The sequence below is a fragment of the Pteropus medius genome, unplaced genomic scaffold, assembly GCF_902729225.1.
Source record: "Pteropus medius unplaced genomic scaffold, Ma_sr-lr_union100, whole genome shotgun sequence".
NCBI classification, from domain to species: domain Eukaryota; kingdom Metazoa; phylum Chordata; class Mammalia; order Chiroptera; family Pteropodidae; genus Pteropus; species Pteropus medius.
In genome coordinates, this window is record NW_024352786.1 from 9180156 (window position 1) to 9205158 (window position 25003).

Consider the following 25003-nt stretch of genomic DNA (forward strand, 5'->3'; position numbering starts at 1 on the left):
AATAATAACTTGAAAATCTTAATTTTTATTCCAAACTGACTATTTGCTTTGTGTAGCTTAAAAACTTGTTATAGAGATAGTTTTTTGTTTTGTTTTGTTTTCTCTCAGAGATTTGGCATCAGGTAAAGACAGGCATCAGTTTATATCCTTATATGGTGCCTTGATTCTTTCCAGCTATTTTAAGTGTTTATTTTCTCCAGGCATAAAATTCCTGTTTGGAAAGGAAGTGGTGTGCTCTAGGGAAACACGTAGGCTAGGGTTCTGACAGTGATTATTTACCATTCCTAAGTCTAGCTTCTGGCTGTGTGCATTTGGGGAGACCCTTTATTGACTCACACTAATATATATATATACTCTATTTTTCAGTAGCTTTAGGGCAGTCACAGCTCATATAACCACTGCTGAAATAGCTCAATGGAGGAGAGGGGATTAATAATAATAGTACTAATTATGTAGCAGACATTATTTTAAGCACTTAGCATGTTAATCAGTTGATTCATTTTATCTTACAATACTGTAGGTAAGTATTATCAACATCTCAATTTATAGACGAAGAAATTAAAGCAGAGGGAACTTAAGTAACTTGGTAAAAGTCACACAGCTTTTAAGTGGCAGAGTTGAGATTTGAACTCAGGTGGTCTGGTTTCAAAGTCCATGCTCTTAACCTTCTGCTTTGTTACATCTTAATCACAGAGTTTCTTTATGGAGGTAAAAGTAGATTTTTTGTTTGTTTGTTTTTAGGAAAGAAAAGATTGCCCAATGCAGACGTTATGCAGACTTTAATGGCTTTTCATAAACACATCTAACAGGAGGTTCTGCATCGTGACTCTTTTGTGTCTGAACAATGCTGAAGGGTATACTTACAAACAATATTCCACCACAGAGTACTCCTACTCAACAAACACTTCTCTTGTCTCTCCCCATGCAACAAGGTACCTTTAAAGAACTCAATTATTTGAGATTTGTGAGAATTGCACAGAATGAAGCTTTTTGTCCCGAATGCTCATAACATAGGATCAATAAGTAATTGTTCCATCGATTATTTAAGAGTGAAATTCTTTTAACTCACCTCAAGATTCCCTATAATGAAAGATATTAATTACAATGCAAAAACACCCAAATATTGATGAGGAAAGGCTGTGAACCGAGTATCTGAACAGTCCCATTCCACTTAACTGGGTTTGAAACATGTTTTTCTACTTGAAATGTACTTCAGGGAGACAAAACATCTCTAATCCCTTCCGATTTTGGCAAACAGACAATATAGTTTTTATTTTTAAGCAATTTATCAAAACAAAGGTCTACTATGTTAAGACAAACTAATCGTGCTTAATTATTACATCACAGTGAGATTTTTTAATATTATTCTTTATTCAGAATGAAAACTTTGGTAGAAAAAGGGTACTTAAAAAATTCTCTACTTTATTTCAGCTATCTAAGTAACAGACTAATCCTAGGAGAAAAGTTTCCCATTATTCAGTAATATTTGGTTTGTTACAGATTAATTAGATCGATGTGAACAAAAAGGATCCTTTTCAATGGCATATTTTAGTGCCAGAAATTTCATCGGAGACAGATGTCACTCAGGCTATATTCTAAGGAATCTGCTGGTTTGGGTGGGATGAAAAGTGGTGGAGGAACATTAGGGAGATGAAAGACGGAGGAGAAAGGAGGTTATTCCATCTCTCTTGGGAGCCAGATGTATAGGCCCACCTGTCCCCCTACCAAGCCAGTGCCCGAGACCCCATCTTTCCTTCCTGTTTAATTAACACCCCACAACAATTGAGCAGTGCAGAACCTTCCCATCATATCAACACCCAGACTTAGTTTATTAGCAGTTTTTTCAGTAAAATTTAATTGGAGTTCATTATACAGTAAAGCCTTGAATGGGCTCCTTTTTGGTTATTAACATAACTGAAGTGGAGGTCTTTTATTTATCCATCTGTTTGTTAATGCAACACCCAGCTTATGCCAGGCACAGTCCTATAGCAGAGACAGGTTATACAAACAGTTATAATGCAATGTGGAAAGGATTGGGCTGGGTCTTAACTTCTGAGAAGCTGGTTTTATCCATCTTTGAAGTCCCAGTATCAAGCCAGGTGCTTTATATAGAAATTATCCAATAAGTGTTTGCGGCTTATAGGGTAACGAAGAAGAACTTGAGTCAAGGAGGAAGACAGAAGTAAGGGAAAACTTCTTGGAGGAGGAGACACAATCTGAGTCTTAAAGGATAAGTTAGTTGGCTAGGGTGGAAGGAACACATATATAGAAAAGGGACTCCACACACACACACACACACACACACACACACACACACGCTCCTGACATGCAGGACGCAGAAGTATGATCTCTTGGCAAATAATAATATCTATGCTTTTCTCTATTTCAAGGACATTACAGTAATTAATGTGCAAGAGATGAGCCTTGTGAAGCTTGAGAATGTCAGAGTTCTACAGGGGAAAAGTGACAATACTGTGATCTATTGTGATATTTTTTGCACCACATAATTTGAGCTTGTAACTGATTAACCAATTAGAGATTAAGCAGGCAGGCCTGAAAGGCTACTGCACAACTAGAAGAATGATTTATAACACAAGCAGTTACTGGAATAGAGGAAAGCAGATTGCATTCCCACGGACGCCACTGCAGGCTTCTCTGTTCAACCTGGAGAAAAGTGGCACCATAAATCTCCCTTTTGGAAAGCTCCAATGCATAGTTACAAACTAAAGGGTTCGGGATGTTCCTTTAGTGTTAAAAAAGAAAATTTATTAATGGTTAAACACATCTCCCAGGAAAATCCTTTTTTTCAGCCTTCTCAGCTGTCCCCTAAATACCAGTTTTTGAATCATTACAGTAAGAGAAGATTGAGACATTGAGGATTTATGAAATTTTATCCCCCTTTTGGAATTATACTATAGCCAGATTTAAAGAAAAAAGTCAAAGATAAATTTCTTTAAAGTACAATTTTATTTGCGCTAATGATGCTATATAGCGACTCGTCACTTAGCATCGCTGATAGGTTCTTCAACTTTATGCAAAACAAAGTATAATGAAACTGATTTTACCATAGGCTAATTGATGTTAACAAGAGCTAAGTTCTACGGCATCTCATCAACAATATAACAAAATGACATTCAACTAAATGGCCTTGTTCAAGGACCTCCTGTACTAATTTTAGGAATGCATTAGTCTATGACATCATCAACACTGTTGAATCCTTTGATTCATACTGGTCCTCTATGGGCCCCAAACAATGCATGGTGGCAGCTATAGAAATTAAATTGCCGCTGTATAGAGGTGAGGGGGTACACAACGCAAATGGCAGTCCACAAGGGTCTTTATGGGTTTTACCCTTGATTTGACGAGGAATTGATGAAGGTGCCTGAATTGACGGGAAAAATTGATGAAGGTGCCTGAAAATTGATGAAGGCTGGGGTCAAACTGTTAAGGACCTTATTTGTGTATTTTCCAAGTGCTGGGGCCAGCCAATGAAGGTTTTAATCAAAGGAATAACCAGATTTGAAATCTTAGAGAGTCTATACTGACACTACCATCATGGGTAATTAGAGAGGCCTGAGACCTGTGCTGATACCAGGTTGGTATTGTAGGGGAGGAAAAATAATTAATAACCTATCCTTCTAAGTTCTTAGCTGAGACCCCTGTAAGGAAAGATTAACAAGAGAAAAACAAATGAAAGTTTATTAAAATGTAACCTCATGGGAAGTACCCAGGAAAAAATGAGTAACTCAAAGAGGTGGCTTGGAATTCAGGATTCAATACTATCTTAATAGGGAAAGAGGAGTGGGGATGCAGGCCTCTTAGGGGAAAGTAAATGACTTTAGGAAAGATAAATGGACCCAGATGGGTAGTATGATAGTTTGTGACAGTCTGAGTGTGGTGTCAACTTCTAGCCTCCTCTCCTGTGATAAGAGTCAATCTTCCTTGGATGATGAAACTCCTGGGGAGGGGATTCTTGAACAACTGAGTTTCTTTTAGAGGACCTGTCTTTAGGCAGCTAAGGGGAGTTCAGAGAAAGCCTCTCTCTCTGTATTTGCTGTTTTTCAAGTGCCTACAGCTCAAAATAATCAACATAACAAAGCAGCACATTTGGGGTGCATGTCCTGAACTCCTATAGTCATATAGTATTGGGGTAGCATATTCTGCTATCCTTCGGTATCTATTACACTAGTTCATATAAAGGAAGAGAATAAAATAAATAAGAATGAGGCAATAGGATAGGGGAAGATACACAAAGAAGGAGTAATTGATTGTACTTGGAAACTGATTTGGTGTTGAGGGGAAAGAAAAGCAACAGCCTAGAGTGAGAGCGAGGCTTCTGGAAGAAGTTACGCTGTGCATCCAACTAAGACAGAGGATGTAGGAAGAGGGAGAAAGATGATGAATTTCATTTGGACATGTTTCGATTAAGTTTAGTGGGACACCCAAATACTGATGTACAGGTGTCTGGTAGGAAGTTGACTCTATGGCTAGAATTCAGGAGTGAAGTCAGGGCTCCAGGTAGAAATGTGAGTGTCATCAGCATATAGGTGGGTGGTTGCAGAAACCATGAATACACCCAGTGGATTTCTCTGCTCAAACAGATTTGTACAATTTTAGATGAGAGATGTGCAAAGTGAATTTCAAATTGAATCTTATTTCATTTTGTAGAGTGCAAAACAGTTGCAATAGTTTGTGCACCAACTGAATGGATATATAGTTGGATGGAAGATTGAATGAATAAAGAGTATAGGTTTTTGAACATCAATAGATGTTCTCCTCTTAGACTTTATCGCATAATTTGTTTCAGTTTTTGCTCTGGAAAGGAAAAAAACATGACAACCTCCAAGAAGCAATAAGGCAACATTTGGAGGTGATACATGGAAGACTTTATTCTTGCCTTTAAAAATCAATGAGCCAGCTAATTTCAGATGTGTTTGATGTATATTATTCTCATTAGGTAACGATGCCCAAGTGGTGACTGAATCGCTTCTGCCTTTGCAGCAAATCCAAATGGAGATGACAAGCCAGGTGACACACTGGGTACTATTCAGCAAACAAACATGTTATTTTGCACTTGACTTTCCTTGTGTAAATGTGAGTGTTTAGTCTACATTCCTTGTCAGAGAACAAATGATTTTAAAAGAAAGAGGAGTGGGATACCAGACCTTGGCTTGTAAAAACCGCACATTTGATAGTGATACCACGGTATCAAGGGCTGCAGAATACATCGACACTCTTTAATAATCAATCACACCACCATCAAGGCAATATACAGGGCAGATTGGAAACAAGTTTTCCATTATCATTGACAGATGATTTTTACCTTTCCGGGGAAAGGTAGTTTTGACCCTTCACAAATCATTGAGGAAATGCTTAAAATGCAGCTGTGGCCCGAAATAGCCAAAATGTTTTTCACACTTCACTACATGCACCAAATGGTTTGGGCCATGCCAAGTAAATTACAAATCCATTTTATAGTTCAGGAAGGTCATTAGGACTCAGATTCATTATCTGCTGAGATTTTTTTTTTAACTTTCTTTCCATTTATTACTCTCCTTTGTGTGAGAGGAAGCTGCAGGAGCAGAGCAGAGGTCTCGATTCATCCAACCCTGATACTTATTTGCGTCTACAATTTTGCCATAAATTTGGAGAGGGAGAGACAGCAATTGCAAATGCAGGAATTAAAACCCCTTGTGCTACATTTGTCAAGATCAGCAGATTGTAAACTGCCTCTTGAAAATATGATATGCATCAAGCTAATAACTCTGAACCACAGACTTATTCATTTGAGTGGTGTTTCCCTCCAGAAATTTCTGAAATTGCTTCTGTAGTCGTGATGTATCCCTGAGCTGTTTAGGTTGAATAGGAAGATTAGAGAGACTATCTGGCTAAAGACAGAGTCCTCTTCTAAGGAGATGGAAATGACAAATTTTCCTGTTTACATCATTGCATCTCTTAGCAAACTATGTTGAAATACTTTGGCCTTTTCTGAGGAAAGCAAAGAGAGATTCATAGTCATCAAAATTGTCTTAGAACCTTGTAGGAACATTGATGACAAAGAAATTCAAATCATTTAGATGCTCTCATTCACATACTTCTGGCTCTTCAATTGAAAAATAATCTGTGGGTTTTATATTTTAAGTCTCTGTCAGGACCCTATCGTCTTTTCTCCCTGATAAGAAGCAGTTTTCTTTTGCTTCTTGTTTTAATTTTTGAAAATTTCGTTACATAAGTCATCCATTAATACATTTTCATTATAAAAATATCTAAATATTAAAAATAATACTGGAGTTCCCTTGGATTACTAAGTCAAATTCTGACATTCTCCCCCACCCTATCACAACGCTTCCTACCCCTGGTCATAAGCATTGTTAGTTTTGTGTCTATATTTCCAGATCTTTTTCAATAACTGTGTTTATGTGTGTGCATGTGTGTGTATGCATGTGCATGTGTGTGTGGCCCATTTGTGTTTGTGCATGTATGTGTTATTTTATGTAAATATATTATAAGTACCATACTGTAGCTTTCTATTTACAGTCAATAATACACCTTAGGCTTGATCTGTCAGTATAGAGGTCTGTTTCATCTTGGTATGGACCGAAAATTTGTGTTCCTTCAAAATTAAAGTGTTGAAGCCTAATCCCCAATGTGATGGTATTCGGAGGCAGTGCCTTTGGGAAGTAAGTAGGTCATAAGCACGGAGCCCTCATAACTGGAATTAATGTCCTAATAAGAAGAGACAGAAGAAAGTTTGCCTCCCCTCATCTTCTCTGCTCTCTGTTATGTGAGGATACAATGAGAAGACAGTCATCTGCAAACCAGACGCTGGATCTGCTGGCACCTTGATTTTGAACTTTCCTGCCTCCAGAACTAGAGAAATAAATGTTAATTATTTAAAGCACTTAATTTATGCCATATTTCTTATAGCAAACCAAACTGACGAAGATAGTCTTTTTATTCCGTTTAACTGTTGCCTTCTATTCCACGGTATTGGCATACCACAGATACTTAGTTAGGTGGTTCTAATTTTTCACTATAGTCTACCCCTGACAGATGATGAGTCTTGAAAAATCCCTCATAGAGCGAATTTTTCTAAGTGAGAAAAAAGTAAATTAATTCACTTTAATAGAAAAAAAATTTGTACATTTCTAAGCCCTCAAATCATACCTATTTATGCTACAACACCAAATACCACTAATACGGATTCCATTATTTCTATAGTTAACATTTTATAATGTAACTCAACCAGATTTTTTAAATCATTAATTACCCTATAAAAAGCTATCTCCAGTCTCTTATCTGGTATTTATAGACTATACATTTACATTTTTTAATTCAACAAGTAATAGCTGAATACCTACTATGTGTCAAGAACTGCTTCAAGTGCTGAGAATATGGTAACAGACAAAAAAAATCCATGTCTTGTGTCTTATTCCTGAACTTACATATTAGTGCAAGAGACAGATAATAGACAAATAAGTAAGATACAAAGGATGTCAGATACTGATATATCCTAGGGAGAAAAAAAAAACAAAGCAGGGAAAAGGTATATAAAGTTTTGGGAGGGTAACACTGGACCCGGAGAGACCTCACTGAGAAAGTGGCTTTTGAATAAAGATGTGAAGGAAGTGAGGGAGGGAGCTGTGAGCCTGTCTGCAAGAAAAGCATCCTGCTCAACCCTGACTAAGATGCCCTCTAGATGCCTGACAAATGGCCACGATTTTTCTGCCCTGCAGTTCATCATTTGGTCCCTTGTCCTTTGTCACATTTCCCAGCAGTGGAATTTTTCCAAAGATAGCAGACCAGAGCTTTCTTGAAGAAGTGTCAAAATGCTAGCATATTTTTCTAAGAAATGGATCACCCAACATGAGGTTTATAACGTAAGGGAGTATGGGACATATAGGTTATCCACTTTCTCTTGGGATCAGAGGCATTGGCAGGAAAAATGTGGTTAGCCCTCTGACAGAGATTTATGGAGCAATTTGTTTCTGCCTGAGGCCAGAGGATAGAGAGAGGAGAACCCAAGCATTAACTAGAAGAGAAGAATTTAACCCAGGGGAAAATTAGCATCTTTTCCTTTTTATGACCAGGTAGCTCCTTGTCTGTCTATGGGCTCTATCTAGCATTTTAACAAGTAATAGCTGAATACCTACTATGTGTCAAGAACTGCCTGGATATATACCCTAGCTCTTCCAATTATTAGTTGGGTCACTTTAGGCAGATTATTTAATCTCTCTGAGCTTTGTTTCTCATCTGTAAATGGGTATGATAATAGTAGCTCTCTCAGAAGGTTGACATTGGGGATTAAAAGAGATTATGGAGATAAAGTGTCTGGAACTTAGTAATGACAAGGAGAAAATTCTGAGATGTCCTAAATTAAATTACAGCAGACCAGAGGGTAGAAGGGAGAGCCAGGAAGAGTTTAATCAGTTAACAACTGCAGGGCCAGCTGACTAAAGACTGCTCACGTTCCTGAGTGTGTGTTGGAACTCTGAATTAACTTCCAGGTGGCAGTTTCTTCAATTTCCAAACAGAGAATGGCCAGGTGCACTGCACCCCAGAAACCTCCACTTCTTTTGAGGCATGAACTTTCCAGACTTGCCCACAGTTAATCCAAAGGAGCAACCACTTCTTTCTACCTATCCCAGAACTGCCTCTGCTTTACCTAATCCCTCCACTCCTCCTGAATCTGTAGCCAGTATAAATATTTTCAAAACAATTCACATCTTTCTTCCCCCTAAAAAAAAAAAAAAGCCCGTCAACTCCAAGATGACGGACATAGTTTAGACTTCACAGGCCAGGACCTGGTGTTTTATGGCTCAATAAACCCTCCTTTTTAAAAATGCTTTCAGCCACGGAAGTTACATTTTTTTAACAGTCAGTACTCAGTGAATAAGTCACACTACCACCACCGTCATCATTATCATCATCACCAGTATCACCACCAACACCATTTCTTAAGCTTAATAGGGAACAGCACCAAGTTCAGAAGCAAGGCATTATTTAGCACGTCTTTAAAACATTTATCTGTAACTCATAGCACCTGGTACTGAAGAGTCAGCTGAAAGGTTGCCTAGACAAATCGAAATCTTCAAGGCAAGGAAAGCATTAAAAACTCATCCTCTAGTACTCTAGGCAGATAGTAGAGGGTTAAGGATTTTCAGGAAGGGTGGTGATTTACAAATGGGCTTTTCCGGCAGCAGAGAAAAGAGAGCAGGAGGAGGAAATAAAACCATTTTAGGAACAGCAAAGGCACCTGTGAGACAGGATGCTGTATTCATGATGACCAGGAAACTGCTTGATGTAAATGTGTGTGAAGCAGTGAAGAGGCCTTTGGTGAGAACAACCCAGGGTCCCAATAACCTCGTGTGGCTTCATTTTGCGTCTCTTTAGTCCCAGCTTGTTCTCAGTTGCATGGAAAAAAACCAAGCTGACAACCAAGTCTTTCAGCTATAAATCTACCTCACAGCATAAAGAGAGCTAAACATTTAAGTGTTTATATGCCTCTAAAAATAACATGTTACATTTCTCTTTCATTAAGACACACTGTGTAATAGTTTAAAATGCTAGCTAGTCAGGTCACACTGAAATGGTTTTGAATCCTGGCTGTTTATTCTAGTTGTGTAATATTAGCTGAGTTATACAATTTCTTTGGATCTCAGTGTTCTCATTTGTGCAATGATGATTGTAATAATATCTACCTGATATATGTGTCAACACATAGTGGAAATTAAATTGGATAATGCATAGAAAACACAGTGCCCGGCACATGGTAAATACATACTAATTATTATTATTGAAGTCTTTTAGATGGATTGTTTTCCGGTGAGATAGAGAAAGAAAGGATAATATAAATGTAGAGAAAGTGAAAGAAAAGATGTGGAAAAGAGAGGCAGGACTTTAAAAAAGCATGAGAGAGAAAAATAATGAGGATGGCAGGAACTCAAAGGCAGAGGCTTAGCTTTGCTTCCTGCCGAGATTTCATCCATCTGGCCTTGGCTTCTACGCTGGTTTTTCCCTCCAAGTGGCAGCTCTAGAAGCCTGGTGGTAAAACTCAGGGCAGGCAGATGGACCATCTCTGAATCACCCCAAATTTCTGTACTCAGTGAAGGCATATAAGAAATGTACATATTATTCTTTTGCAGGATAGAATTCCTTTTAGACTAATACAAGAGACAGGCCTGTCAAGTGAGTCAGCAGTGGCCACGGCAGACATAATCCTATTGCTTTTTGGCTGACAGCTCATGCAGAGAAAAATACTCTTTGATCCAAAGGTAAATGTAGCTTAAATCCCAACACAAAATCTTAACCCTCTGTGATCAGCCTCTGTTCCTAGTGTATGATGACCCTAGACATCAGAGATATCAGAAATGCCATCGATACATTTCTTACTGTTGGGTTGTAATAATTTAATCCTTGCTGAAGGTCAAATGCCTAAAGGGTAGAATAACTCAGATTATTTTCAAGATCTAAGCAAAAAAAAAATCCCAAAAAACCAGAATGGTGTCTTTTCTCAGATTTTAATAGCAGATATTAGCAGTAGAGCATCTATTATAAATGAACATACAGAAAATGAACATAAACCTGAATAAGTTATACGATATCTAAAAAACAAAACAAATGGTAAACCACAGGATTCTTTTTTTTTTTTAATGTGATGAATAGCTGGCCTGAATCTACTCCTACGGTTTCAAAAATTCTAACCAACCACAAAATCAGGGCAAAATTGTAGTTCTAAGATGGACATTCTATATGATCTCTTCTGATGCACCTTTACAAACACAAGAATTTAAGAAATCAAGTTGAAGCCTGGATCTGAATATAAAAATGTAGGGCACGCTTAAGAGGAAGCTCAAAGGGTAGTTTTTACATTATAAAAATTAGCCTGACCCTGAATAATTGCTTTTATAAAATTAAATACAGATTGAAGTTATGTATCATGATCTACCCCATCTGTTCAATATATATACATATATGTGTATATATATACAATATATACATGTATATATATATATAGTATGTATATATACATATATATTGTATATATATATATACATATATATCGTATGTATATATACATATATATACACATACACACATGTGTATACGTGTGTGTGTGTGTAATTTTTTCAGGGAAGAAGAGAAATATGTTTGTTTCACATTTTTGCTAAATTGCTTCCCTAAGAAGTTATGTCCTGGACCACTGGGATGGCTATGATTGGAATCTGTCTGCTTTTGTTTCTAACTTAAGCAGAGCATGGCTGGCCTGTGCAGAAGGTAATTTCCCCGATATTTGAGCACCTGGGCCAGTGACTTCTACAAAGCACAGACACATTCTCATTTCTGGGTTCAGACATCTACCCTATACTTAGCACTTTCCTTTAGACTGCTCAAGGTTGGTGCTTCTTTCATCTCCTGTGAGCTCTGCAGGTCCATGTTTCCTTAGTAGCTCACTCCTGACACTGCCTCAGCTAGTCACACCACTCATTTAACCATGAGCTTGATGTGCAGCCCAGAGTGAGACCCAGGGAAAAGAGAGATTTCTGTTCTTAGTGGGAGAGAATATTTAAGTTTAGGCCTCTGCTTTAAGATTTGGGACTCAGTTTTGCCCTTTAGCAGTGTACATATCAATACCCCAAAGGAGTTTTTCTTGGATGCATTTTGCTTTGAATGTGAAATAGACTTTCGAAGCTTTTGATTTAATAAGGCACAGGCACAAGGCTACATTCATTATTTAGACTAGAACTTATTTTGCACTTGATGTAAGAAAAATCTGGCACGCTTATTCAGGGTAATTGCACAGAGTGAAATGAACCCAATTTATGTAAAAGATTATTGAAGGAATAAAAAACTTCCAAAGTCAGTCTGTTAAATCATTCATTGACATCTTGTCCAAATTTGGATCCTGTGCTTTGCCAGCTTTTAAAGCAAAGCAAAGAAGCAATTATTTAAAAGTGATAGTGAAAAGCAGTATTGAAAGAGAGCAATCCTGGAGGGTGGATATATTTTAAGTGAGTATTCTCTCTTAAATAATGTAATCCACAGACCATAGAAGTAGGCCCAGAGAATCATCTCTCAGTTTATGTCTTCACCTGATCAAAAGACATGAAAATGCAATGTAAATGATGTAACCTGCTTTAAAAATAATAATTATCTCTCTTATTCTTTTACAGATTTCTAATTTATTTTATGATTAAAATTTTGCTATGTACCATATGGGTACAGTTAGGCTTAAAGTCAAATTCTGAGAATCTAGCTTCTTTGAAACTATTTGTTTCTTTTACATTTCCAGTTAACGTCTATAAATTTACCTGATGCTAAAAAATCTGATGTAAAAAATTAAAAATCTAAGTCCTTTTCTCCGATCTATATATTAAAAGTCTAAAATTTCTGAGGAGGTAGAAGCAACACGTTCATCACTTAATTGTTCTCTAGACTTAATAGCAGAAATATTTTAGGTAATCCAAAAGCAAGTAAAAAATAAAGCAACTTTAATTGATTCCTTTGGATCTTTTTTTCAAAATTGTAAATAAATTGTTCTTATGTTTTCTATGTGGCCATTTCAGAAGATACACAAATGAAAATACAATGTAAATGATGTCACCCACTTTTTAAAAAATAATTATCTCATTCTTTTACAGATTGATAATTTATTTTCTGACTAAAATTTTGCTATGCACTAAATGGGTACAGTTAGGCTTAAAGTTTAATTCTGGGAATCTAGCAGGATATAGACAAATGAAATGCTATAAGATGTAGGATGATATAAAAATATCCTTACTTTGCCTGTATGGAACAAAGGCAGTCTACTCTATCAGGGGAGTAAAAGCAAATCTGAAGGAAGTATTTTTCACACTTGCATAAGTATAGGTCTCATTTGCCCTGAAGAGAGACACAGGGCTAGATGTCTCGTGACAGTGCCTGTAGGGGTGTCAGTGGGGCCCTGAAATAGCATCATATAGCACCCCGATATGAATGTTTGGAGCTCAAGAGAAGTGGCCATTGACAACATTTCTCCTCGCAGGGTCTTCTGTGCAGCCTCTCAAGAATCAATAAGCCAGTTAGTCAACCCACACATCAGTATTTGCTGCACTTTAGAAGCAATGATGGTATTTGCTACTGGTGAGTATGTTCTGTATATTCATAAAACAGCCTGACTCAACTGCAGTAGATTTAAATGTGCATTCGTGGGAGTCTATTGTGTTGAATTTTAATTTTCTATTTTTCCTTTTAATTTTCTATTTGACTACTTCCAAGCTTTGTAATTAGGCTATCATGTATTTATGGTCATAAGAAGTCAGTTTTAAACTAAATACTCTTTAGCACCCCTTTTCATATATATTTTCATCCCATATGTAAAGTTTGGGATAAAAATGTTCAAGGAGTATGGAAAAATACAATAAATTGAAGGGTAGAACATTTTTAAAACCACCAATTTACCTTGTTCTTCAAATTTTTTAAGGTTTAGAAACTTTATTAGTATTTTAAAGTAGTTTAAAAATTATTATAAATCCTTTTTCAGAATATCTGTTTGTATTGGGGTGAGAGCATGTTCCTCTATTGTGAGCATACAGTGGAACTCAATAAATGCTTGTTTCAAGAATGAATGGCTATAAAAAGATACTTATATTAGTCTTTAACCATAATTGGTAAATCTATATATAAATAGTGTTATCTTTGCCCATGACAATTATGTAACGAAACTAAGTTCAGTATAAGAATGAATTTAAAGTAATACTACAAGAGTGGAAATTTTAAAGGTGGAAATTTAAAGGATTAAAAAAAAAGTCTACGGTCTGCCCACAGATTTCTAAATAGAGCATGCTTGACCAGGAAAATGGCAATAAGCATTTGTGAATGAATTTCATATTAAAGGAAATAATCAATACAAAGCTCTGTACATTTAAATTAACATAAAGAAAACACAATTATTTGTAAAAAAAAAAATGTGCATTAAGAGAAATGATACTCGCTTTAAACTTGCATTCTCAATGTTGTCTGTGCAAAGTTGCTTGTAGTGTCCTCAAATGGGTGTCTGAGGCCAGATGTGTAGAAAGCATCACCTTCGATAATAAACATATCAAAGCCTGCTGTTTCCTTGAACTTGATAGAGTCTGGCTAGGTCATGGCTGTGCTTTTGAAGTGATCTGGATATGTGAAACCTGCAGAACAGGCAGAAGCAGCTGGAAGGCATCCTGTATGTATGTCGTGCTATTGCAGCCCTGAGAGAGGAGAAAAATGTGGTTAAAGGATTATTTTCATAGTTCAATCTTGACAATTCTTCCAGTTTGATAATGTTTCCTCTCATCAAGTTTCACCTAATTTTATAATATTTTTCTTGTAATGTTGGTGATTAAAGCAAAGGTAAACACATTCCTTCGGATGGTGTGAGTCCGGCTTTTAATTATCTGTACTAACAGAGAGAAGAATTCACTCAAAACGAGGCAAGCCATTTCCATAAACTTTTAGGGCACATCATTGTATGTGTATTAATGACCCAATATGTCCAATCTTAACTATCCACTTCCCAGACCAACCCCACTGCCCTGAAATAACACAAAAGCACAGTATGAAGGAGGCTATAGTTTGTCCTACCTATACATGAATAAACAAGTATGGTCTATATAAAGCTAACTGGAAGTATTACTGTGCAGTTATTCACAGCAAACCTTGAACACTCTCATCCTCTCACACATATTGATACCGTCTACTTGGTTTGGATGTTTGATGTTGCCATTTTCTGTGATGCTTCAATGTACAGTATTTGGTGGGGAGGAAGCATTTAAAATTTCAGGTAAATAAACTATGAGGAATTTTCCACTGGGAGAATGAATAAACATTTGCCCTCATATTCTTCGTGACTGATGTGGTAAATTAATCTGCTAATGCCTTCTGGGCAGCCAGGGGAGATATTTTCTTGTTCCAGATTCTGCCTCTGATCACTGCCTAGGTTTCCTCTCAACTGTGTCTGTCCCTCTGGAAACTGCCCCTGTATTTCTTGTTCCTTCTGGTCGACTCCATTCCACTGTGTGGCTGTGCCCTACAAATAACACTTGGTCCACCACTTTGTTACTTTTGTACCTTGGTAGTATTTTCTTAACAGTAAGGCATGACTCCTAAAAACATCGCTATAAACATTCAGGTAGCCCTCTGTGACCTGAAGTTTGGTAATTTTCAAACTATGCAATTGACAGTTACTTCAGACAGCAAAAAAAAACTATTGCATATGCATTGCCCATGTATAAACTTGTCAGCACCTTATGCCTTCAGCTGGGTGCTCTGTGGCTATAGATATGCCAGTTTCTTATAGTGTGGCCCTTAACAGAAGGTCTTCTTCCACCAGCCACAGGTAGAACACAGTGCCTTATGACTCAAGAATGTTCTTGGGACTCTTTTCTTCTCATATCACTGCTTCTGATAAAGACGCAGTAGTATCGGGGCACCTTCTACCTATGCTATAAAGTCTTGGTGAGTGGAGAGGCCACAGGGCAAGTGGTTGCAGAGAGGGTGCCTCTAGTCACTGAACAGGCAGAGGCTAAATTGTCTACTTATCATTTTTCCAGTCTGGAGCTAAGACCCAGCTAAATCAAAGGTTTTGTAAATGGAAGGAAGTGCCCATTTTTACAGAAATCGCCATTGAATGAGAATCCCTCATTGCAGTCAATAATCATAGTGTTAAATCTGATGTCAAACTTGGCAGCAAAAATCTGCTTCTGCCAGAGGAAACAGTGACAGAAATAACATGCAAGCTTAGCGTTTCTCTTTATAATCAGGAATTCTTGAAAATTAGGTATTGTTGCTTCACCCGAGGGTTTACAGCTGGTTGAGCTTCACAAATGTACTCAAAAAGACTGTTGATGATAAGATTTAGAATTGCAGTAACACTTGCTGCCTGGGAGAAAAACAACAACAACAAAAATGTAGCTCTAACATTTGCTTTGATTCAGAAGTACTTTCTCTCTGGGGCCACTTACCTCTAACAATACACTATTGATCATGGGGTTAAGGACCTCAGCCTTCTTGTTGCTCTGTGGAATCAAAGGATGAAATTGACAGATTAGGTACTCATACTACAAGGCTTGCTACATAAAATGTCATATACTGGCTTTGTTGAAGGATCTCTTAGAAAGGAAGGGGAAGAGAAGTGGAATGCATACTCTAGACCAGGTGTCATATTTGCTGCCTCTACTATATGATCTCATTTAATTTTGACAGAAATCCTAGGAGGTAGATAGGTACCATGATAACTCTAATTTAAAGATTAGAAAGTAGGAATCAGCAAAGTTGAGGAGCTTGTTTAAGGTCACATAGCTAGAAATTTAAACTCAGACCTTTATAACTATTTAAAAGCTTATGGCCGGCCGGTCTGGGATTAGGCTGAGGTGAGTGAGGCTGAGTTGTACAAGTGCAAGTTGAATCCTATCTTTACTTAAGATGTTGATATTTTGTTCATCATCATGATGTTCTTGCATGCATTTTGATTTTTTAAAATATTGCACTATAATTACTATCTAGATGACTGAAGTTGCTTCTTTGTCTCTCTTGGGGCCCCTTAAATTCTGCAAGTGTGTTAAGTACCTCACTCCCCATCCTAGTCCCAGCTCTGTTTCTTAGTCTTTTTTTTTATTCTAAATATAAATATGGGTACTTGGTTATAGGATGTGCCTTCCAGGTTACTAGCAAAACAAAAACATTCTTAAATATAACTTGCAAACAGGTCTGCAGATCCCAGTTTGCAAAAATAAGCCTAATATTAATATAAAGTAGATATTCAAAAAATGAGAGCTACTGTTAGTATCATCATGATTATTATTTCCACTATAGGTCTATCCATCATAAGTCTTCTCTATCTAAAATGTTCGACTTATTCTTAGACAATAAATATTAAAGGGCCTGGAAAGAAAGAGGGCAATCTTAATTGGTTGATTTTCCTCACTGTACTCAGAAGACTTTATGGTAAACAAAAGTATGTAAATAAAATACATCTTGCCAGAAGAGCCCACTTTCATTCACACTACTCTGCTGAGGGTGAAGTAACGTCTTACTGGGGAGACCATAATGGAGTCTTGGGAAAAAAGGAATCTTTAAAAACCCAGTCATTTTAGTAAGTAACCAGAAAATCCATTATGGCATTTGCTTTCATGTTTATTTGATTATCAATAAACCTTTAAAATATAATCAAAATCGGGGCAATAAAATGACATTGGTTTTCAGACTCAATGAGATGTGCAAGCAAATTTAATAGAGTCTGGAGAGCAATACACACTCATTAACTTCAAGTTATGAATAATGGCCGCTTTAGAAAACAGAAACAATGACTTAATGTAAATGATGCATCACAACACAAGATGAGGATTATTGTGGCGAGATGGCATTTCAGTAAACTCTATTTAGACTTAACTTTTTCTTTTTCTAAAGTAATAACTTGTGTGTTCCTGATTTTGTGCACTAAACATTTGTTTATAGTCATGTGTATATATGGTTGATCCTGAACAATGTGGGGGTTAGGTACACTGATACCCTCCCACATAAGTTGAAAATCTGCATATAACTTTTCAGTCCCCAAAAACTTAACTCCTAATAGCCTTCTATTGACCGGAAGTCTTATCAATAACATAAATAGTCAATTAACACATATTTTATATGTTATATATATTACATACTGTGTCCTTACAATAAAGGAAGCTGCAGAAAAGATAATGTTATTAAGAAAATCATAAGGAAAATACATTTACAGTGTTTGTTGAAAAAAAAATGTGTGTAAGTGGACTTGCACAGTTCACACTCATGTTGTTCAAGGATCAACTGTATATATGTATATAAGTTCAAGTACAACATTCATCTACTAGAGCTTTGCTATTCAAAAATGTAGACTGTGGTTAGGAACACTGTTATCACCCTAGGAGCTTGTTAGAAATGTAGAAACTCAGTCCTCATCCCAGACCCACTGAATCAGAATCTGCATTTAACGAGATCTCCAGATGATTCTCTTGCACATTAAGAGTCGAAAAGCACTGTACTGGAATACAATATGTTAAAAGGAATGGAAAGCAATACCATAACTATTATCCACTAATGTAAATAAGTTAATGTTTAACATGAATCATAGACAGCATACAACACACACACATGGAGACATATTGCTAGATGACCGTAGAGAACCAAACAGTTGGCTGTCTGATGTTTTGATAGGCAGTCAAGTGGACGTTGAGAGATCAATTGCAAGGCCTGGGTGAATCAGTTCACCTCTCTGGGGCTCAGTTTCTCACCTAGTAAACTGTGGAAAGAGTGAGATGAGGGTACTGTAGAGCCTTGGGGAGCAAGTCGCTGAGGCCATCCCATGCTGATTAAGATCTCACACCTCTCTGTAAACCCAGCAGTTACACCAAAGGCCATGGGTGTCAGTTAACTTAGACAACAGTGAGGACATAAACGCATTTTATTGAGCCTGCCACATCAACGAGCTTCCACCTGCCCCTTCACTCTGCCTGCATACTGTGATGCTCTATTGCCGAAAACCTAAAATTAGACAAATATAAAAGCTAATGTTTTATAAAATAGGAGGAATAAACCAGATTCCTAGACAACCAGAAGAAATGATGGTATATAGCTCACCCCTTATCATGAGTCACTTGTAGAACTATGGGAGACACACACCTGACAGTTCCACAATCATTTCCACTTTTTTCGAGAACTGCCTTTTGCCTGGGGTTGGGGTGGGGTGCACCCTAGCAGCCAGGGAGGTCTACATGATAGAACTCTGTCCCCAGTCACTACTGGTGATACCTAGAGGTATGGTATGCATGGGATGACCCCTGCTGATGAGCCTTTCAAATCCTCTCACCCAGGAACCCAGAATCTGAATGGAGAGAAACGGGAACTGCTCTAGTTGTGTCCCATTAATGGTGACAGTTTAGCGACAGGATACATGAGCCCTGGTGTTGGGTCCCCACAGCTATTACATTCCTCCACTGCTTTTAATAAAGTCCTTTTTCTGTCTGCATTATTTAGAGCTTATTTCTGTTACTTCCTGCTATGGCTTGAATTGTGTCTCTAAAAAGACGGGTTGAAGTCCTAACCTCTAGTATACATCAGAATGTGACCTTATGTGAAGATAGGGTCATTGCAAGTGTAATTAGTTAAGATGAGGTCATACTGGTCACACCCTAATCCAATATGACTACTGTCCTTATAAGAAGAGGGAAATTTAGACATAGACATGCACTTAGGAGGACAATGTGAAGAGGGAGAAAAAGGTGAGTTACACTGCCACAAGCCAAAGGATGCCTGTGGCTACCAGAAGCTGAGAGAAGCCAGGAACGATGCTCCGCTAGAGGCTTCAGAGCAGGCCTGGCCCTGCCAGCACCTTCATGTCACACTTCCAGCCTCCAGAACTGTGAGACAATAAACTTCTGCATTTAGGCTGCCTAGTTTGTGATACTTGTTATAGCAGCCATAGGAAACTAATACATTTGTAACCAAAAGACATTCTAATTAAAACAGGAAGTAAAACCTGCGCTTTCTCATAGAAAGAATCATCTGCCCTTACACCCAGGGCTTTAAAAGAAAAAGTAGAAAGGTTAAAAATGATTTCTTTCCATTTGTCTTCTTCCATCCCACTAAGGTGTGGTCATATAATGTGACTCATTGCTGAGGAGACACTTAAGACAATTGGTAAAAAAATATTTTTCTTTTGGTTAAAGTTGAAGTGTAACAAAAAAGTTCGAGAAACTTTTCATCTTGGGTGGCTTATCAAATAGGTTCTGAGGGCAACAGTGAATGCAAATATTCAAAATTAATTATTTTAATAAAGAATCTTGAATTATACATCCCAGATATTAAGTAATGGAAGGAACTTTCAATTGACACTTAAAAAAAGAAAGAAAGAAAGAAAATCACTCAGAGTGGTTTGAAAACCCATCCAGCATCTCAGATGTCTGATGAGGCAGCGTCAGGGCTCGTACCCAGCCAGATGAGAGCTTTAAGCTGCCTGTCATTAGAGAAGGTGCTCTTGGCCTGGTTTTAGTAAATGTTACGGCAGCGCTTCTGCTTTGTGGAGCCATCAAAGAAGGCACTGCATTCTCCACTTTTCCTCAGGACCCCTCAGAGACCTATCTCCCCTAAAAAGGTAAAAAAAGAATTAGTACTGTAATCTTACCCCAACTGTGGTTAAGGAATTCATAAACTTCTTCGATAAGGAGGCCACTTCATTGCACATTGCAGTAGTTAATCTGAAATTTAAAAAAAAAAAATTAGTTTTGGGATTTTTAATAAAGTAAAATAAGTTAACCATAAAGATAATAAATATAGTATTCCACTTAAAAGAATGGCACACAAGCTTGAAGATGCTCTGTAGAAATGTTTTTCTCAATAATCTTTCATGATTCACAAGTGCAGTTTAATCTAATATTGGTTTTCTTTACATGCTTCATTAAAGAACATGTAAAGGTAATTCAGCTTACCTTTTTGGAATCAAAACCACATGTAGGAAAATAGTAGTCTTGAGCTCCACATGTAGTAGGGTATAAGACTTTTGTCAAGTGGATTTTCTCCAGGCTTTTGGTCACTTTTATATAATAATGAACATGCATGGAGGTACTATGTTAAATACTTATGTATACATACTCTCATTTAATACCCATAGTGACCTCATAGGGTATATTACTATTCCCATTTTATAGATGAAGAAACTGACATTTAAGAAGGTTAAGTAAGGTGAATGGGTGAGAAAAGGGATGGGATTAAGAAATGCAAATTGGTAGCTACAAAAGAGTCACGGGGATGTAAAGTATAGCATAAAAAATATAGTCAATAATATTGTAAGAACTATGTATTGTGTCAGATGGGTACTAGATTTATCAGGGTGATCACTTTGTAAGTTATATAAATATCTAATCACCATGCTGTATACCCAAAACTAATATAATGTTATATGCCAACAGTAGCTGAAAAATAAAAAAAATTATTTATAAAAAGAAGATTAAGTAACTTGCTTAGGACTTGCAGTAGTAAGTGACAGAACTGGAATTCAAACTCAGGTGTCTTGAAATTTTGATTATGTTTTTATTGGATGCCTCAAAATAAAGATCCTATAGAATATGTTTTTAAGACATATCAAAACTCCAAGTTTCTTCCAGCCATCTACTTCTAGGACTTTATCCGAGAAAATAATGCAAGATCACAAGTATTTCACCAAAGCAATGTTTGTCATAACATTACAGATGATGACAAAACTGAAAACAATCTAATCATCTAACAATGTGGGTGTTGTCAGATTTTTAAAAATAATTAATATATATGACTTTTATGAATAGTAATTAAAACACCATTAGAAAAACAATAATTCTAAGTAAGAGTCTTACATGTTAAAAAAAATCTAGTAAAGTCAGCAGAGGTAAATTTTGTTTTGAGAAATAGGGGTCCTTATCTAAGTTATGAATTCAAGTTTATTGAACGATATTCATCTATCCATTCATCTATCCATCCATCCATCCCTTCACCCAAAATGTATCTGCAGGAAGGGTCAGGAGTCATGCTAGGAGATAGCCCAGAGCCATTCTGTGTATATTTGGGGGCAAGTGGGTGGAGAGGCACCTCTTATACAGACAGATGTGAGGCCTTATTACCCTTTGCTGTGAAGCTTGGTAAAGACGGGACAGTCAGGGCTGGAAATCAGAAAAGAGCTATCTATACTCAGGGACTTCTGAACGTTAGCCCTCCTCTTTCAAATCAGTACAGTAAACATAAAATAGCACTTAGATGTTTTCCTGAATATTCTAAACTTTTCTTATTTTGCCTTTTCTTCTTCCTTCTATACACTGAAGGTAAGTGTCTATTTTTTCTAGACATATTAAGAGCAGGAATGTACAGTTCTTATATCTTTGATTTTCACATATTTAGATATGACAATCTAGACTAGATGACAAATCTTTACAAGTGGGGAAAATTGCCACCAGTAATACAAAGACACTGATATTGAATTTTTGGAAGGTTCTTCCACTAAAAATTTGCTCCCCAACCCATAATGCCAAATGCAGTAATAAGCAAAGAGTAGTTAGCCAGAGAGGTGAATGAGTGTGTAGAGATGTGTGTGTGTGTGTGTGTGTGTGTGTGTGTGTGTATTTGAATGGCACGTGTATAAAAAATTGAATTTTAAATTAAAAATAACATTTACTTTATCAGAACTTTTGCTTGATCTTGAGCTGGTTTTTCCTCTTCTTGTCCATGAAGAATTAATTCTGCTACTTTATGAAGCTGTTCGATACAGCGTGCTGTTACTTCTGCCAGGCTTTCAATGGACAGCATGTATACTTCCTGAAATAAGTGAATGCAAGTAATAAAATTATTCACTGAGCAAATGCTTTTTAAAAAAACATGTGATATAAATATATATATGTATGTATACATGGGTGTGTGCGTGTGTGTGTATATAGATATATATAAAATTCTTGAAAAAGAACCCAAATATAACCTGGAAAAGTTTACCCAAAGATTAATGAGCACGTCTAAGACTTTTCTAAGTGGAAATGCTGCCATAAGACGGAAGTGCCGCCAGGTCCCCGGGGACACAGCCAGCCTCATTCTCGGCTCTGCCCCAGCTCCCAGTGCAGTGCTGGGCGCACAACAGGCAGGTGCTCAGGATGCGTGCGGAAGGGCGGCTGGATGAACAGTCCTCAGTGAACACTTTTCTTAGAGTGATCTAATTTTGAAAATTACTTCCTCTAAAAATAAAATTCAGTGTAAGATGACGTTATCACAAATTCATTTTTGAACATAGGGAGGATATAAATTACACTCGTGTATTTATTAAACTACAGAATAAAGACTATGGCAATACAATTTTTTTGGAAAAAGCTTCAATTACCTCATTAGTTATGGAGCACAAAGACATTACAAATTTGCATATAAGACGGAATTTCACCCTCAAGATAAATCAACTATGTTCTTAAAGATCTTTTTTCCTTGAAATTATAATTGTAGGGCTATGGAGAAAACTTAAAATACCTGTGCCAAGTCATGGATTGTCTTAGCACAGAGAAATTTTAGTGTTTATTATATTAATACTCATATCTTTACGATATGGAACAGGATACAAATGAAAATGAAATGGCTTCTCTCACTTAAAATCAGGCTGCTAATAAAATGAACATACTGCTCTTTGGGTGGACAATCTAAAATAAATTTACCTCAACCGTCTTAGTTCTCCTGTCTTCTTTTTTGTCTTCTTTGGGGTTTTGGGGTTTCTCTTCCTGTTCTTCCTTCATAGTTTTCTCCTCCGACTCTTCCATCACATCCACTGGCACCATGGTTTGATCTTGTTCCACCCAGTCATGAGCTTTTTTCATGGCCTGCAGAGGCCCCCACGCAAAGCGATATGTTTATTGTGCCAATATGGAAACTAAGAAATTCCAATCCTAAGAGTAGGATGGAGTTGCCCTAAACCTTCCAGGGTGGGTCTCCGTACAAAGAGTGATAGGCAATTCCTTAACCTCCTTAAAGACATCTGGTTGTTGCTTTTGGGTGAATACAAAGTAAGAAAAGGGAATACAATGGACAGTATGGACAGAAGATGACAGGGCTGGAGGACTTTTTAAAAAGCTCTCTAAAAGGATACTCAGACAAGGATGAAAATGGCAGTCATCTTGAAAGAGTGATGGTATACTTTTTTCACTTTTCATGACCGACTATAAAAGAATAACAGTACTTTATATATGTATAGGTTAGAGATTTAGCCTGGGTCATTGCCAAAGCAAATTTCCTCATCTGATATGTCTCATGAAGCCCTTCATGTTTCATGAACCTAATAATACATCACACTGGGAGGATGAAAGATGGCTCTGCTCTTCTCCAGCCATGCCACATCTTCCGACCTCAAAGGCTAGGAAAGAAAGCTGTTGGAACGACATGGTGTCACTCTGTGACTAGTTTAATTTCGCAGGAGTGCAGTTGGAGCAACCCATGGCCTAAAAACTTATGGCTGAACTGAACAAGCAGAAATCGCCTTCCCTATCCGTTATTCCCTGAATTTAGAAAGGGAGACTCATCTAGCTTTTGTCATTATAGTTTAAGCTGTTTGCTTAAGTGAAAGTTGTATCTGAGCTTATGCTAAACTTAACTTCTCATCTTAAAGCTTACATGTCGAAGTTAAATACATGAGCGTGTTGAATGGCAAGTTAACAGCAAGAAGATCTGGGGAGACAACAACACTATCCTTGGTGTGCCTTTTTTTAGAGACAAAGGTTTACCTGACTATGTAAACAAACCAGTGAGGCCTTGGGGACACCACACACACCCCCCGAGCAGTGGCAGGTGCTGCACAGAGATGAATGAGGCAATTTCCCACTGTGTTCAAGTCACTGACCTGCCAGAATCAATGACCTCTATCAGAGATAAAGAAATTACTCATCTCTCCTCCTCACTGCCTCCTCATTCTGCCTTTTCCTCGCCCACTTTGATAAATGAGGGCCAGTGTCAACGACTGCTCACTAAAGAGAAGACTGGGAAAACAGAGAGAGAGATAGGACAAATGACACAGTTTTAAGTAATTAATGATCAGTGTCCTCATTAAGAAACTTCACAGCATGACCTTGTACTGACTTGCAAAACATACTGTGGCACTGTTAGAGGAACCCAGACCATTAAAGCTGGGACATTCTTAGATACAAGGTAGCACTAGCATTGCAGGAGGGAGGGGAGATGGGGTTGACCTGGCTGATGTGCTTCTTCTCTCTGATTCTGGGGTGTCACTTTAGTAGGGGAAGGAAGATGGAACTTGAAAAAAGCCCCTTGGTGATTCTATACCCCTCCTACCTCCCCTATGCTGAAGATAACCACTGCTCTGATATAAAAAATCTATTTAGAGGAGAAGTGACTTGTTCAAGGTCACAATGTAATTAGCTAGTGAAGTTGCAACTAAAATGCAGGTCTCATGACACAGTCTAGCATGTTCTCAACCATCACATTTCATTATGTTGCCTCCTCAAATCTTAATTACTGACCTCGG

At 37.4% G+C, this 25003-nt stretch overlaps 1 protein-coding gene and 1 long non-coding RNA gene across 5 annotated transcripts in view; one reads left to right on the forward strand and one right to left on the reverse strand.

Annotated features, from left to right (window-relative positions):
- Positions 1-415: 415 nt before the first annotated feature.
- On the forward strand, positions 416-8753 carry LOC120591227 (uncharacterized). The gene is made up of 2 exons (XR_005649866.1): positions 416-8134; positions 8165-8753. It is a non-coding gene; the product is annotated as an uncharacterized LOC120591227 (long non-coding RNA).
- Positions 8754-11131: 2378 nt separating this feature from the next.
- Positions 11132-25003, reverse strand: part of FAM114A1 (family with sequence similarity 114 member A1) — a 61104-nt gene continuing 47232 nt past the window's right edge. For all 4 annotated transcript variants that reach the window (XM_039848850.1, XM_039848849.1, XM_039848851.1 and 1 more), the window contains 5 exons: positions 23187-23348; positions 22175-22314; positions 20159-20231; positions 15975-16028; positions 11132-14222 (listed from right to left, as the gene is read on the reverse strand). In XM_039848850.1, coding sequence (XP_039704784.1) covers positions 14124-14222; positions 15975-16028; positions 20159-20231; positions 22175-22314; positions 23187-23348 — 528 coding nt within the window. In that variant the 3' untranslated portion in view covers positions 11132-14123. The remainder of the gene's footprint in view (positions 14223-15974; positions 16029-20158; positions 20232-22174; positions 22315-23186; positions 23349-25003) is intronic.